General features: G+C 34.9%; 1 protein-coding gene across 2 annotated transcripts in view; it reads right to left on the bottom strand.

Moving 5' to 3' along the window:
* AP3B1 (adaptor related protein complex 3 subunit beta 1) overlaps positions 1–15,656 on the bottom strand; it is a 244,170-nt gene that overhangs the window by 148,878 nt on the left and 79,636 nt on the right. For both annotated transcript variants that reach the window (XM_028531358.1, XM_036020449.1), the window contains exons 8-11: positions 13,164–13,310; positions 9,866–9,963; positions 5,258–5,312; positions 5,098–5,169 (exon numbers count right to left, since the gene is read on the bottom strand). In XM_028531358.1, the coding sequence (XP_028387159.1) occupies positions 5,098–5,169; positions 5,258–5,312; positions 9,866–9,963; positions 13,164–13,310 (372 nt within the window). The remainder of the gene's footprint in view (positions 1–5,097; positions 5,170–5,257; positions 5,313–9,865; positions 9,964–13,163; positions 13,311–15,656) is intronic.

The following is a 15,656-nucleotide window of genomic DNA, read 5'->3' on the forward strand; positions in this document are numbered from 1 at the left end:
TGTTGCTTGGTAGAATCATATGGGGTACTGTACAGTACCATGTCATCTGCAAAAAAAGACAGTTTTACTTCTTTCTTACTTACTTCCAATGTGGATGCTTCTTAATTCTTCTTTTCTGATTACTATGATCCTAAGGGGAACGTTTCTAGTCTTTGCCCAGAGCATGATGCTGGCAGTGTGTTTGTCTTATATGGTCTTTATTATGTTTAGGTATGTTCCCTCTCTACCCATTTTGCTGAGAGATTTTTATAATAAATGGGGGCTGGATTTTATCAAATGCTTTTTCTTCATCTATTGATATGATTATGTGTATTTTACACTTCCTTTATGTGGTGAATCACATTTATCAATTTCCAAATGCTGAACCAGCCTTGTGTTTACAGAATAAATCCCACTTGATCATGGTGTATGATCTTTTTGATGCACTGTTGTATTTAGTTTCCTAATACTTTACTGAGGATTTTAGTGTCTATGTTCCTCATGGATATTCGCCTATAATTTTCTTTCTTTGCAGTATTTTTATCCGGTTTTGGAAGTGGCTCCATTATCCATTTTGGATAACGGTGGTCTTGTAAAATGCATTTGGGAGACTTCCCTCCTCTTGAATTTTTTGAAATTGAGAAAGAGAGGTGTTAGTTCTTAGTGGAATGTTTGGTAAAATTCACCTGTGAAGCCATCCAAGGTTTTTGTTTGTTGACAGTTTTTTGAACACAGCTTCAATTTCTGTCTTAGGTGTAATCTGTCTACTCAGATTCTCTGAGTGTACCCGATTTTTTTTTTTTGGAACACTATATGTTTCTAGGAATTTATCCATTTGCCCAGGTTGTCCAGTTAGTTGGCATGTAGTTGTTTATACTTCCTTATAGTCCTTTCTATTTTTTTGGTGTAAGTTGTTATTCATCCTCTTATATTTCTGATTTTATTTATGTAGGTTCCCTCACTTTTTCTTGATGAGTCTGGTTAAAAGCTTGTCAATCCATCCTTTCAAAGAACCAGCTCTTGCAGTCATTGATGTTTTGTATCATTTTTTTTACTCTATTTTGTTAATTCTCCTCTGATCTTTATTATTTCCTACCTACTCACTTTGGGCTTTGTTTGCTGTTCTTTTTCAAGTTCCTTTTAGTGTAAATTTCATTGTTGATTAGACCTTTTTCTTGTTTTTGTTTTTGTTTTTTTTTGAGATAGGCCTGTGATGCTATGAATTTACCTCTTAGAACTGCTTTCCCAGTGTTACACAGATTTTGGGTTGTTGTGTTCTAATTTTCATTTGTTTTAAGGTATCTTTGCATTTCTTTTTTGATCTCATTGTTGGCCCATTCATTGTTTAAGAACATGTTATTTAGATCCCATGTCTTTGCATGTTTTCCGTGTTTTTCTTGTGACTGATTTCTAGTTTCACAACACTGTAGTCAGAGAAGATGCTTGATATGATTTCAATCTTCTTAAATTTACTGAGACTTGTTTTGTATCCTAGCATATGGTCTATCCTAGAAAAAGTTCCACATGCACTTGAAAAGCATGTATATTCTGCTGCTTTGGGATGAAATGCTCTAACAATATCAATTAAATCCATTTGGTCTAGTGTGTTCTTTAAGGCCGCTTTCTCCTTGTTAACTTTTTGCTGGGAAGATCTATCCACTGAAGTCAATCGAGTATTAACATCCCAAACTATGACTGTATTTCTGTGGTTCTCTTCCTTTATGTCCATCGAGATTTCCTTCACATATTTAGGTGCTCCTATGGTGGGTGTGTAAATGTCTATGAATGTTATAGCCTCTTTTTGGATTGTTCCCTTTATAATCATGTAGTGTTCTTCTTGGTCTCTTACTATAGCCTTGGTTTTAAAGTCTATATTGTTGGTATAAGTACTAGTACCCTAGCTTTTTTTCCCTTTCCATTTTCATGAATATCTTTTTCCACTCCTTTACTTTTAGTCTGTATATACTTTTTGATCTGAGGTGGGTCTCTTAAAGGCAGCATATATATGGGTCTTGTTTTCTTATCTATTCAGCAACCTTGGAACATTTAAGCCATTTACATTAAGGTATGTATTTAGTGCTGTTTTACTGTTAGACTTCTTTCCCTTTTTTTTCTCTTTTTCTTCTTCTTCCTCTTTAAACAAGCCCTTTAACATTGGCTGTAGTGCTGGTTTGGTGTTAACAAACTCCTTTAGCTTTTTCTTGTCTGGGAAGCTTCTTATTTCTCCTTCAATTTTAAATGATAGCTGTGCTGGGTAAAGTAGCCTTGGTTTAGGTCCTTGCTTTTCATTACCTTGAATATTTCATACCACTTCCTTCTGGCCTGAAATGTTTCTGTTGAGAAATCAGATGACAGTCTAATTGGAGCTTTCTGGAAGGTAAACACTTGCTTTTCTCTTTGGGCTTTTAGGATTCTCTCCTTGTCTTAAAGCTGCCATTTTAATTATGATGTGTCTTAGTACATGCCTCTTTGTGTCTAACTTGTTTGGGATTGTCTGTGCTTCCTGGACTTCCTGTGTCTTTTCCCTTCACCAGGGTTAGTATAATGACTGTTTTCAGTCATTATTTCTTCAAGTAGATTCTTGATCCCTTGCTCATTCTCATTTATGTCTGGTATTCCATTGATGTGGATGTTGTTATGCTTCATGTTGTCAAAAAATGTTTCTTAAACTCTCATTTTTTTTTATCCATCTTTCCCTTTGCTGCTCTGCCTGGGTATTTTCTTCTGCCTTGTCTTACAAATCAATGATTCAGTCCTCTGCCTCATCTAACCTACTCTTTATTCCTTCCAGTGTATTATTTATTTTGGATATTGCATTCTTTGCTTCTGATTGGTTCTTTTTAATGGTTTATATGTTTTTTTCATGCTCTTGGGTATCCTTATAATCATCACTCTAAACTATCTGATAAATTGTTTGCCTCCATTTCATCTAGTTCTACTGGATAATTCTCTTGTTCTTTTATTTGGGGTCTGCTTCTTTATATTTGTTTGTACATATTAGGTAGATCTGCAAAGACAGGTGTAAGCCTTCATCAGAGGCTGATTGTGATTGGCCCTGGGCTACTTGTTTAGAGCTATAGGCAGCAATCCACAGTGTGTGGCTCCCTCTGCTGGACCTGTTTTTGTGCATAAAGAACCAGGCTGTGCACCAAGGCCAGCTTTTATCAGAACCAAGCCGGGAGGAGGGTCAGCTAAAGTCTATGAGCTCCCAGAGATCCACTTTAGTTGTTAAGCTAATCACTGGCATAGCCTAAAGCTCTACTCAGCAGCCTGGCTTAAACTCCACAGTGTGGGACAGAGTAATTCCTACTGGTGGGGCTATTGTTTCCATTCAGGCTGATGTGACTTTGTGGGGAGTGCTGTGCCTGAGAAAGATGGCTTCTGCATTTTGGGGGATGACTCAGCACAGGGATCCTTGCAGCTGTTTCTTCCGTTCTCTCCCACAAGCCACCAACTCCAGACTTTCCTCCTGTGTCTCTAGTCCATCTATGCTTCCTCTGCCAGAGCCTAGGGTAAGTGGCTGCAAACGAAATTTTGTGTGTTGACCCTTTAAGAGACTCTCTCTGTCTCCAGCCTTCTCTTCCTGGCAGAGAGAAACACTGCTGCTTTTCACAGCTAGATGTTACCTAGATTACTTTCCCAGCTCTGGTGCTGTAGGTTGGGGAGCCTAGCTTGTGATTTATAACCCACACTTCTCAAGGGGAATCCCCCAGCCACTGAACTATCCCTCTGCAACTTCAGCTGACACCCATGGAGGCCCAGCCAGCTCTCTTGCACCTCCTCCACACTGCCTACCAGTCACGTTGTGGTGAAGTGGTTTCTTTTGTCTGTCCAAGGCTATGAGGCTACTCTCTAGCTAGAGTCTAAGTGGTTATTCAGGATAATTTCTCTACAATTTAGTTGCAATTCTAGATTCGTCCTGGGAGAAGGTCAGTGTAGCTTCTACTTACTCCTCTACCATCTTGGGTCAATCTTACCTTTCTGTCTTATTATCACATTGTTTTAATCATTACAGTGCTATAGTCAAACTACACTCTATATCATAGTTATCATTCCTTGAACACAACACTCTCATAATCCCTGTGTCAGCATAAACTGCACCTACCTATCACCTATTCCCAACTCTACAATCTCCAATCAAACCACCAAACAACAAAAACAAAAATTCTCAAAAATATATTATTCTTTTAAGATCTAGTCAAACATCATCTTTTTCACAGATCTTTCCAATTGTCCCAGAGAATGAACCCTACTTTTGTGTTTTTCACAGCATTCAATTCACATCTCTGTAATATCACTTAAAACACAGACTGTTAAATTATCTATTTATACATCTGTCTCCTTCAGTATACTGTGAGTTATCGAAGGTATGGGTAGCAAGTTTTCACTTTGTATTGGGTTGGCCAAAAAGTTTGTTTAATTTTTCTGTAAAATAAGACACATTTTTCATTTTTACCAATAACTTTATTGATTTGGATATTTTGAATATGTTGGCTATTTCCTGTATGATATAATGTTGACTGTTCTCAATTAATGTCTCCATTTGATTGCTATCAATTAACTGGTCTATCTGACCATAAAGCATCATCCATTGAGAAAGCTCCAGCACAAAAACTTTGCAAACCACTTTTGACAAATTCAGTAAGTCACAGCACCTTCTCCAGAAACTGCACAAATCCTTTTCTGTGTTTTAGTTGCGTTTTTAGCTTCCTTGAAATAATAAAGCATAATATGCTAACAATGTTGCATATTTTCTTCTATCTTTAATATTAAAATGACTACACAAAAATTAATCAATTTTAATGTTTTTTTAAAATGCACACTGATGTATTAGCTGTCCCAATACAATCTAACAAAATTATTTCGAATGAAGTTAAAGACAAATAATTGCTATTATAGCCATCTTATGGAAAAAGACCAACTTTTTGGCCAACCCAATATTATTAGTATGTAATACAGTAAATAGTACACAATGTTATTTTAGAAAGTATAAAGAAAATCCCTAAACGTATCTGTGTGTTTTTAAAGCAGATCTCCATTTTACAGATACTAGGGGCTATAGCAGTAACTTCAAAGAAAACACATGTTAGAGTACCTGAAAAATAAAAATGCGCCTACCTTGAGTGTCTTGATCATAGTTGGATCAGTTGACCTAACGTAGAAACTCTTTAGATAAGGTTCAAACATACCCTAGATAACAAAAATAAACATAAACATACATTTAATGATACCAAAGCACTCATTTCTCTCTTGAATCATGTATTCTCAATGTACCTACCTTTCTTTGAATTGACATAGTTGCTATGTTCTGTAGGACAATATACTGCACCTCCCTGGAAATGAAAGGATAATTTTCACTTGGTATGTTTTCCAATGAAATATCTTTAAGTAAACAGTACATTTAAAAAAAGAATTAGTGATAAGGTTCATATTGAACTCTTAAATATAATACTGAACAGCTGTTAGTAAATTTTAAATATTTATGCCTCATTTTAAAGTACATTTCCCTATAAACTATTAATATATTAGATTTGTTTCATCATGAGTAAGAGTTAAAACCCATTTTATAACACTGTATTCCTAAGATGTAAAGTCAATTCAGTGGCTGCTCTGAACCCATGCAAGGAAGGTATTCTTAAGCCTGATGAAAAAAACATGCTTGTAGAATTCATATAAAGTCTTGATTGGAAGGCTCACTGTGTCACTCAATTCTCCCCTGAGTGAAAGACAGATTAAAAAACAGTCATTTTATTTTTACATCCAAACATCTAAAAAATGAAGGTAGAACTCAATCTGGTATAAGGCTTCACATGAAAGATGCATTCCTGGTGCTTCCGATAATCTTTCAACTAGTTCTAGAAAACAAAAACCATTGAACTGATAAAAGGAAAGGAATGACTATGTGTAAATACTGAGAAAGGAAGAGAAATCCAAAGGAAGTATTATCTTACTAAGGAATGGCAAAAGCCAGTCTAGGCCTAAAGTTGTGGCACTAAGTTCAAGGAAAGGACAAAAATAAATATGTATCTTTTCCCCACAACACTATTAGGGGAAACATTCAATGAAAAAAAAATTTAACTTAAAGAAACTATTGCAAAATATCAAGAGTAAGCTAAATAACTAAAACAATGGCATTGTTAAACACACATCAACACACAAAAAGAACAAAGGACAGAAAAACTGATCTTAAACTTTGAAAGTACATGTCACAGAAACTCTGAATTATTGACCTAAACTGCTGAATTACTGTGAGGTAAAATGAAAAGGAAAGGTATTATTCCTATCTATCTACCTACCTATCTACAGGAAACAAAAGGAGTAGGCATTTCTTTAAAATCAGTAGCTGTTAAGAATATAGCTCTCTTTTTAAATAGAAGAAAATGATGTTGACAAATAATGACTAGACTAAGTCGGTGATCACATTTAAAGGTATTGTAAATGTTGAATCAATATATTGTACACCTGAAACTAATATGACATTGTATACCAACTACACCAAAATAAAAGTAAATGTATATAAATAAAAAGCTCAATAAAAAACAAATAGAGAACTATAGTAATTAGATATTGCAAGTTTACAGGAAGCAGCAATTCTGTCATAACCTACATAATTTGGCATATGTACTGTTTTATATAAAATAAAATGTATAATTCTTTGTTATTCCTATGAAGAACCATATGCCAAGAAATTTGAAAACCTAGGTGAAATGGATGAATTTCTAGAAAAATATAATCTTCCAAAACTCAATTAAGAAGCAGAAAGCCAAATAGACCATTAACAGCTGATGGAATTGAAGCAGTAATCAAAAAGCTTACAATACACCAAAACCCTGGACCAGATGGTTTCACAGGAGAATTTTACAAAGCATTTAAGGAAGAGCTAACCCTACCCTTCACAGATTATTCCAAAAAATTCAAGAAGATGGAAGACTCCTACATTCTTTTTATGAAGCCAGCATCATGCTAATCCCAAAACCAGATAAACACATAGCAAAGAAAGAAAACTTCAGGCCAATATTGCTAATGAACATGGACACTAAAATCCTCAACAAAATATTGACAAACCACATCCAGCAATGTGTTAAAAAGATCTTACACCATGATCAATTGGGATTCATCCCAGGGATGCAAGGATGGTACAGTATTCGCAAGTCAATAAACAAAATGCATTACATAAACAGAACGAAAGACAAATCACATGATCGTATCAATAGACGTGGAAAAAGCATTTGATAAGGTACTGCACCCATTTATGACAAAAACATTCAGCAAAGTGGGAATAGAGGGAGCATTCCTCAACATAATAAAGGCTACATATGAGAGACCTACAGCCACCATCATACTCAATGGACAAAAACTAAAATCTTTCCCACTAAGATCAGGAATAAGACAAGAATGCCTGTTTTCACCACTCCATTTCAACACAGTACTGGAAGTCCTAGCCACAGCAATCAGACAAGAAAAAAGAAATAAAAGGCATCCAAATTAGAAAGGAGGAAGCAAAACTGTCATTGTTTGCAGATGGCATGATAGTATACATAGAAAACCCTACAGACTCCACCAGAAAACTACTTGACTTAATAAGTGAATTTGGCAAAACAGTCGGATACAAAGTCAATATTCAGAAATCCAAGGCATTTTTGTACACTAACAATGAAATATCAGAAACAGAAATCAGGAAAAACACCCCATTTGATATAGCAACAGGAAAAATAAAGTACCTAGGAATAAACCTAACCAAGGAGGTAAAAAACCTATACTCAGAAAACTATACAACACTAAAGAAAGAAATTAAGAAAGACACAAATGGAAGCATGTCCCATGTTCATGGATTGGAAAAGTTAACATCATCAGAATGTCCATACTACCCAAAGCAATTTATAGATTCAATGCAATATTAAAGTACCAATGACATATTTCACAGATATAGAACAAACATTTCAGAAATGTATATGGAACCATAAACAACCCCAAATAGCTACAGCAATTTTGAGAAAGGAACAAAGTAGGAGGGATCACAATACCTGATATCAAACTGTATCAAAAGGCCACCGTAATCAAAACAGCCTGGTACTGGCATAAGAACAGACACACAGACCAATAGAACAGAACAGAGAGCCCACAAATAAACCCAACTCTCTACGGTCAAATTAATATTTGACAAAGGGGGAAGAAGCACCAAATGGAGTAAAAATAATATCTTCAACAAATGGTGTTAGAAGATCTAGACAGCTACATGCAAAAAAATGAAACTCGATCACCAACTTACACCATACACAAAAGTAAATTCAAGGTGGATAAAAGGCTTAAATATAAGTCATGGCACCATAAAAGTCCTAGAGGAAAACATCCGCAGGAAAATCTCAGACATTCTATACAGCGGTATTTTCACCGACATGTCCCCTAAAGCAAGGGACATAAAGGAAAGAATAAACAAATGGGACCTCATCAAATTAAAAGGCTTCTGCATGGCTAAAGAAAACAGTATGAAAAGAGAAACCAACCATATGGGAAAACATATTTGCCAATGACACCTCAGACAAGGGTTGGATCTCCAAAATATATAAAGAACTCACACAACTCCACTCCAGGAAGACAAAAAGCTGAATTAAAAAATGGGCAAAAGACTTGAACAGACACTTCTCCAAGGAGAACAGACAGAGAGCCCAGAGGCATATGAAAAGATGCTCAGCATCATTAGTCATCAGAAAGATGCAAATTAAAACCACAATGAAATACCACTTCACCACTTCACACCAGTCAGAGTGGCCATCATAAACAAATCAACAAACAACAAGTGCTGGAGAGGATGTGGAGAAAAGGGAACCCTCATGCATTGTTGGTGGGAATGCAGACTGGTGCAGCCACTGTGGAAAATAGTATGGAATTTCCTCAGAAAACTAAAAATGGAACTGCCTTTTGACTCAGCAATTCCACTGCTGGGGTTATATCCTAAGAACCCTGAAACACCAATCCAAAATAACCTATGCACCCCAATGTTCATAGCAGCACAATTTACAATAGCCAGGTGCTGGAAGCAACTTAAGTGCCCATCAGTAAATGAGTGGATCAAAAAACTATGGTACATTTACACAATCGAATACTAAACAGCAAAAAAGGAGGCACTCCTACCCTTCATGACAGCATGTATGGAACTGGAGAGCATTATGCTAAGTGAAATAAACCAGTCAGTGAGGAACAAATACCATATGATCTCACCTTTAACTGGAACATAGTCAACAAAAGAAAAAAGCAAACAAAATATAACCAAAGACATTGAAATTAAGAACAATCTAACAATAACCTGAGAAGAGGGAAGCAGGCAGGGGACGGGCAATAAAAGAAGGGTTTTCAGGACCTACTATAAAGGACACATGGACAAAACCAAGAAAGAAGGTGGAAGCAAGGGAGGGAGGTAGGTTTGGCTGGGGTGGCAAGGGAGTGGTAGAGGGAAAATACAGACAACTGTAACTGAACAATAAAATAATTAAAAATAAATAAAAATAAAAATAAAATGAAATATAATTATACTCAGTCAATGTGACAATACATTAGTACAGTTTTTAGTAATTCCAGATTTACTAGAACTTCCAAACGTTATTATTGTTAAACCTAGAAATATTAAACACAAATACTAAGCTACTGGTGACAGCATGTATTATATGCCAAAAGTTATTTTTTTTTAATTCGTTAGGCAATTTGGGCTTGAGATTTAAAAACTTCAATATTTATCACAAACTCTGAGATAAATTATATAGAATCTTTTATAATGATTGATAAAATACAATCAGAGCTACATATTAAATGCCTAAAAGACACATCATATGTGTTCAAACATTCCCTCTGAAGGAATACAAAAGAAAATATATATAAAACCATGTCCTACCTATTGCTACGAAGTAAACGCACTAGTGATTTAGAAATAATGCCAGCTTCAGATTTCGGTGCTATGTGCCAATACAGCTGAGCAACAGCCATAACCACCTAAAAGGTAAAACATGAAAACAATCAGAACTATGAACAATGGACCACCCTACATTTCCAAAGAACATTCTTACATATTATTTCCTTTAACTTCTACAAAGGTCCTACGAAATAAGATAAATATGTTGTTACCCTTTGTAGCAGGTGATTAGTGCTCTCCTCCTCCCCTACTGCCAACAATTCATGTCCACACTTAAATGTGACCTTATTTGGAAATAACCTCTTTGCAGATGTTATAGTATTGCAATAATCAGGACAAGATCATACTGAATTAGAATGGGTCCTAAATTCAATGAAAATGTCCTTATAAGAAACAGAATAAGGACACACAGAGACACAGAGAAGGCGGCAACTTGACAATGAGACAGACATGGAATGATAAGCCACTTACGGAATGCCAAGAATTGCTGGCACTCACGATAAGCTAGCAAAAGGCTGTTTTACCCTCAGAGCCTCTGCTGATACCTAGATTCTGACTTCTGGCTTCCTGAATTATGAGAAAATGAATTTGTTTTAATCCACCCAGTTTGTGGTAATCTGTTTATTGCAACCACAGAAAAGAAAGCTAGTACATCCTCAAAAAAGAAAATAGATGTTAAACGAACAACCCAAAACCTGATAGCAGATATACAGCAGAGCTTGACATGATAGTGTAAATCCCACAGTATTCCTAGCAATACTGTGGCTGTTCTGAGACTCGGAACATTTTAAAGAATTATAAACATACCTTCCCAAATGAAGTCAGACACTTAAAGATAACAGTAATAAGTAGGCTGAAATTTATTTTTTAAATCAGCACATTTAAGTTATAATTAAAACAATTCCTCTTAAATAGTAGCATTTTAAATGATATTGGTTTTTAAAAATGCAGAACCTTACAAATAGTCTTTGGTTCACACTCATTAAAAGGGTGATCAAAACTTCTCTGGCGTAAAATATGAGAAGTCTGTTTCCCCTATATGCCTGTATACTTAAATTTAGAGATCAAGTCCAAACTTCCCATTTACTGAAAGTATCCACTTTAACATATACTACAAAAACAGAGCTACAGAGAAGTCCCATCATCTTACCTTTGGTTCAGAAGATATGTTAATACTACTTTACTTCTAGCTGGTTTACAGAGCTCTAAGAAATATATGACAGGGGTCTTACAGATGCATAAAGAGTATGCAGCACCTGAGGGTGCTGGAAGTAAAAAGTTTCTTCTAAAACTAATAAACATTTTTTAAAAATCAGTTTACAGGGTCTTACATTTACTGTTGTTTGGCATTTTTGTTGTACTTTTTTCTCACAACACTACTACAACTTTCAGACATTACTTGGGAATTTGAGGAGTTTAAGGATATCTTATATTTTCATTTGTGATCCACAAATATACTTAATTATAGAACAAACTTCTGAATTTAAAAATCTTATAAAATGAAATCTCAATAAATGATTGACTTAATTCACAAGTCATTGATAGTCATTTTTAAAAATATTACAGCATACAGCTCTAAGTTTCCTGAAACAAATTCTCAAAGTCCATTGTAAAAGTTGAGAATAAGGTTAAAACAGAACAAAAATCTATTCACAATCCTTCAGAAGTCAGCATATATACATATATATACATACACATATACATACATATAAATATGATATATATATATATATCTCATATATATATTTATCATCAAATAAGCATGATACCAAAACACATCGGAAGAAAAAGTAAGCCACCTCTACTCGGTACACAATTAAACATGCAGGGAACCAAAACATAACTGGGACAAAAAGTACAATCTACCTCTATTTGTTTCACCATTCAAGAATATTTTTGATCAGTATTTGTACTACAAAATGAACTTCCAAGACAAAGCTAAATTAATACTAAGTCACTTATAAAGCAGAGTTTTAGGTAGCAATTAACAGCTACTTAACAACCATGTGGCCAAGCAAGGGCACATTAAAATATAAGCAAACTTTCAACATTAGTAGTAAAATAATACTTTTGTTATTACTGTTCACAGTTATTTAACAATGATTTAGAAACTAAATTACTAGGTATAAGATAAAAATTCCCCTAATTTCTAACAAATATGTACAAAGCATTATGCTCTAAATTCTCAAGTATCAGAAAACAAAGTAATTCAAGTGAAATTCCTCATTTTCAAAGTTTTTGCTAATTGAAGAAAATAATTCATTAGGAATATTTTTAATTAATAAAATGTTTAACTTGAACCCATTGAGCCTTTAGCTATAACTTCCAGTTAACAGGGAATTCAAATTACACAAGAAAGAATTAAATCGCACTCTATAAAGGAATCAACCAGATAAACACAGAAGAACACTCTGCAAGACTTAAGAGGTTTAACAGTGATAACAAGCAGATGAAGTGCAGCAGACACTGGTTTAGATGAACCACTTATAAAGATAATTTAAGATAAATTAGTATTAGATGAAATCTTATTGAAATAGAAAAGTGGAAAGGACTGACTAGAAAATAAACAAGTTAAAAATACTACATACAGTATAATTTCTATCTTGGTTTAAAAAAACATGTATGTATAGACATACCCACATGGGAATATATGTACACTCATGCAGAAAAAAGATTTGGAAGAAAAATGTATTAAGATACTATAACAGTGATTTCTGAATTATAGGAATATGTTTCAATTTTTTTAGTTTGGCTAGTCTGTGTTTTCTAATATCCTATTATGCACATATAGTTTAAAAATAAAGGGTTGTTTGAAATAAAAAGGTTAAAACAAAACAAAACAAAAAAGTTAGGACCCAAATATAGATGGTTTTTAATAGTTATTGCTACCAGTTAAAATTCACTACGTATAAGGCATTATGAGAGGTGCTTTTATCAGGTAAATAAAAATGTGAACTAATACCAGATTAAGTACCCACAACTACAAACTAACAACAGAGAAATGTACACAATCTTCCAATCAGCTCAGAAACATCTTGAGCTTATATCTTCCGAAAAACACAATTAACAAAACCACAAAAATGTAAATCCATCCAGTGGGCATACAACTACCAAACCAAACAATCTCACCAAAATCTGACTGTTATATAAAGAAATAAACAAATGATCCACTAACACACCCAAATATAAAGACTTGTTTACTAAACTTACATACTTTTAACCATGGCTTTTTAAAACACGTCTGTGAGAATTATTCCACCTCATAAGGAGATGAACATACCGCTGCATTTCTGCTCTGCAGCAGAGGTTTTGTGTTCCGAATTAAAAGTCTGTGGTCTGGATCCATAGCGTAAGTCCTCTTCTTTCTGTCAGTCTTTTCTTCATCAGACTCATAGAAATTCTTTTCGTGGTCCTCCAGACCATCATCCTACAAGAAACAGATCCAAGCCCGAGTTTAGTTCAGATCTTAAACAGCCCAAACACTACACAAAGAAAACTTCTTGAAACATCTACAATAATGATATTTCATCATACAACTGTTGAGGTGATTTCAACATACTTGCTACTTACATGAAGTAAGGCCTTTTTTTCCTTATATTTTATAACACAGTAATTGTCCTTTAGTGCTATAGATAATACTTCTTTTATAATACATAGGAAAACTCTGAAAATATTAAATCCCCACTAGATTCTAACAAAGCCCATCATATAAGACTACCTAAAACCTGAAAACTGTTTGTTTAAATTACCGATCACTTTGTAATTGGATCAAAGGGTCAGAAGAAAAGAGGAGAATTTTTTGAACATAAAGGAAGTCATAATAAAGCTTGACAGGTTAAACACTAGTGATTAAGTAGGTCCCTGCATTGTCAAGAAAGACTCAATTTGAGTTTCATGTATATCCTTAACAGCTGATTCTGTTTTTGTTATTGTCCTCTTTTTTTAAAGATTTTATTTATTTATTTTTAGAGAGGGAAGGGAGGGAGAGAGAGAGAGAGAGAGAGAGAGAAACATCAATGTGCGGTTGCTGGGTGTTATGGCCTGCAACCCAGGCATGTACCCGGCTGAAAATCAAACCCGCAACACTTTGGTTCGCAGCCTGCGCTCAACCCACTGAGCTACGCCAGCCAGGGCTGTTGTTGTTCTTTTTATTTGAATTCTTTATTATCTTTGTCAGTAAAATCAATCTATAGGCATTTAGTCCTAAAAATAAATAAACAAAAAATACAAAAATAATAATATCCTAACCTGAATAATAGAGAAAAAATAGACCAAAGACAAAGAAAACAAAGCCCCCCAAAGCAGAACTCAGGAACCTGAGGAACTATAACAAAACAACTAACATTTCCCATCATCTGAATCCTGCCAGAGAGGAGAAAGAGGCTGGGATTGAAAGAAAGATATATTGGCTAAGACAATCCTAAATTTGGCAAAAAAAAAACCAAAACCCAAAAACCCATAAACTACAGATTGAATAAGCTGAGTAAGCCTTAAACAGGATAAACCCAAAGAAATTCACTGAAGACACAATTTAAGCAAACTTCTGAAAGCCAGAGACAAAAAAAATCTGGAGAGCATCATGACAGAAATTACATGAGGATGAGGTAAGGAATCGGGGTAGTTAGTAATAAGGATGAAAAATGTAGGATAGATTTGGTGAACTACTCAGAAGTGGAAGTCAACAGGATGCAGTGCCTGAAGGTGACAAATGCGACAGGGGCACTTGAAAGGGTGTCCCCATTTGCAGCTTGGATGACCAAGCAGATGCTGCTGCTGATGCTACCAGTTAAGAGAACCTGGACAGGAGGGAAACATTATCTCTCTTTCCCAACACCGCTTGCTATACAAACAGGCTAACAAGAGAGTCCAGAAAAAAAAAAAAAACCTATCGATGCCTTTACTCAGAAGAACTGCAAAGATGAGAAAAACCCAGTAAGAATTGTCTCCCATAAAAAAAAAATTGTCCCCAATAGTTCCTTTTGCTCATGACTGACCTCCCCTATTCATCTGAGTGAATTTTCTTTCCATAAATTTACAAATTCTCTCCAGTAGAAGAAAATTTATAATTTGCAATCTCTAATTGTTCTTTCTTCATTGTGGCAGAATAATTTTAAAAGTTACATAGTTAGGCACAGAGTTCTTAGGCTTGACACCAAAAGCACAATCCATAAAAGGAAACATTGATAAACTGAATCTCATCAAAATTTAAAATTCTTGCTCTGTGGGTTTAGAGGGGGCCGGTGGGGGAGGGGGGGATACAGACAACTGTAATTGAATAAAATAATTTTAAATTAAAAAAATTCTTGCTCTGGGAGGGGAAGAAAACAAAAAAAACAAAGCAAAAACTTCTCAAGAGGAAAAAAAAAACAAGTTACAAGCAAACAAAAATATTTCAACCACATATGTGACAAAGGACTACACTATCTAGATATAAAGACCACTCCCAAAACTCAAAAGTAAAAAAACAATGCATTTTGAAAAGGGACAAAGGATATTGTTACGAACTGATGTGTTCTCCCCAAATTTACATAAGCCCCTGATACTTAATGTGAGTGCATGCCAAAATAGAGCCTTTAAAGAGGTAATTCAGCCTAAATGAGATCATGTGTGTGACTCTAACCCAATACAACTGGTGGCCTTATAAGAACAGAGAGGGACATCAATGGTGGCACAGATAAAAGACCACATGAGGACACAGTGAGAAGGCAGCCACCTGCAAGCTAAGGAGAAAGGTCTCAGGAGAAACCTAATCTACCAATACCTCGATCCTAGA

The sequence above is a fragment of the Phyllostomus discolor genome, chromosome 3 (genome assembly GCF_004126475.2).
Source record: "Phyllostomus discolor isolate MPI-MPIP mPhyDis1 chromosome 3, mPhyDis1.pri.v3, whole genome shotgun sequence".
NCBI lineage: Eukaryota > Metazoa > Chordata > Mammalia > Chiroptera > Phyllostomidae > Phyllostomus > Phyllostomus discolor.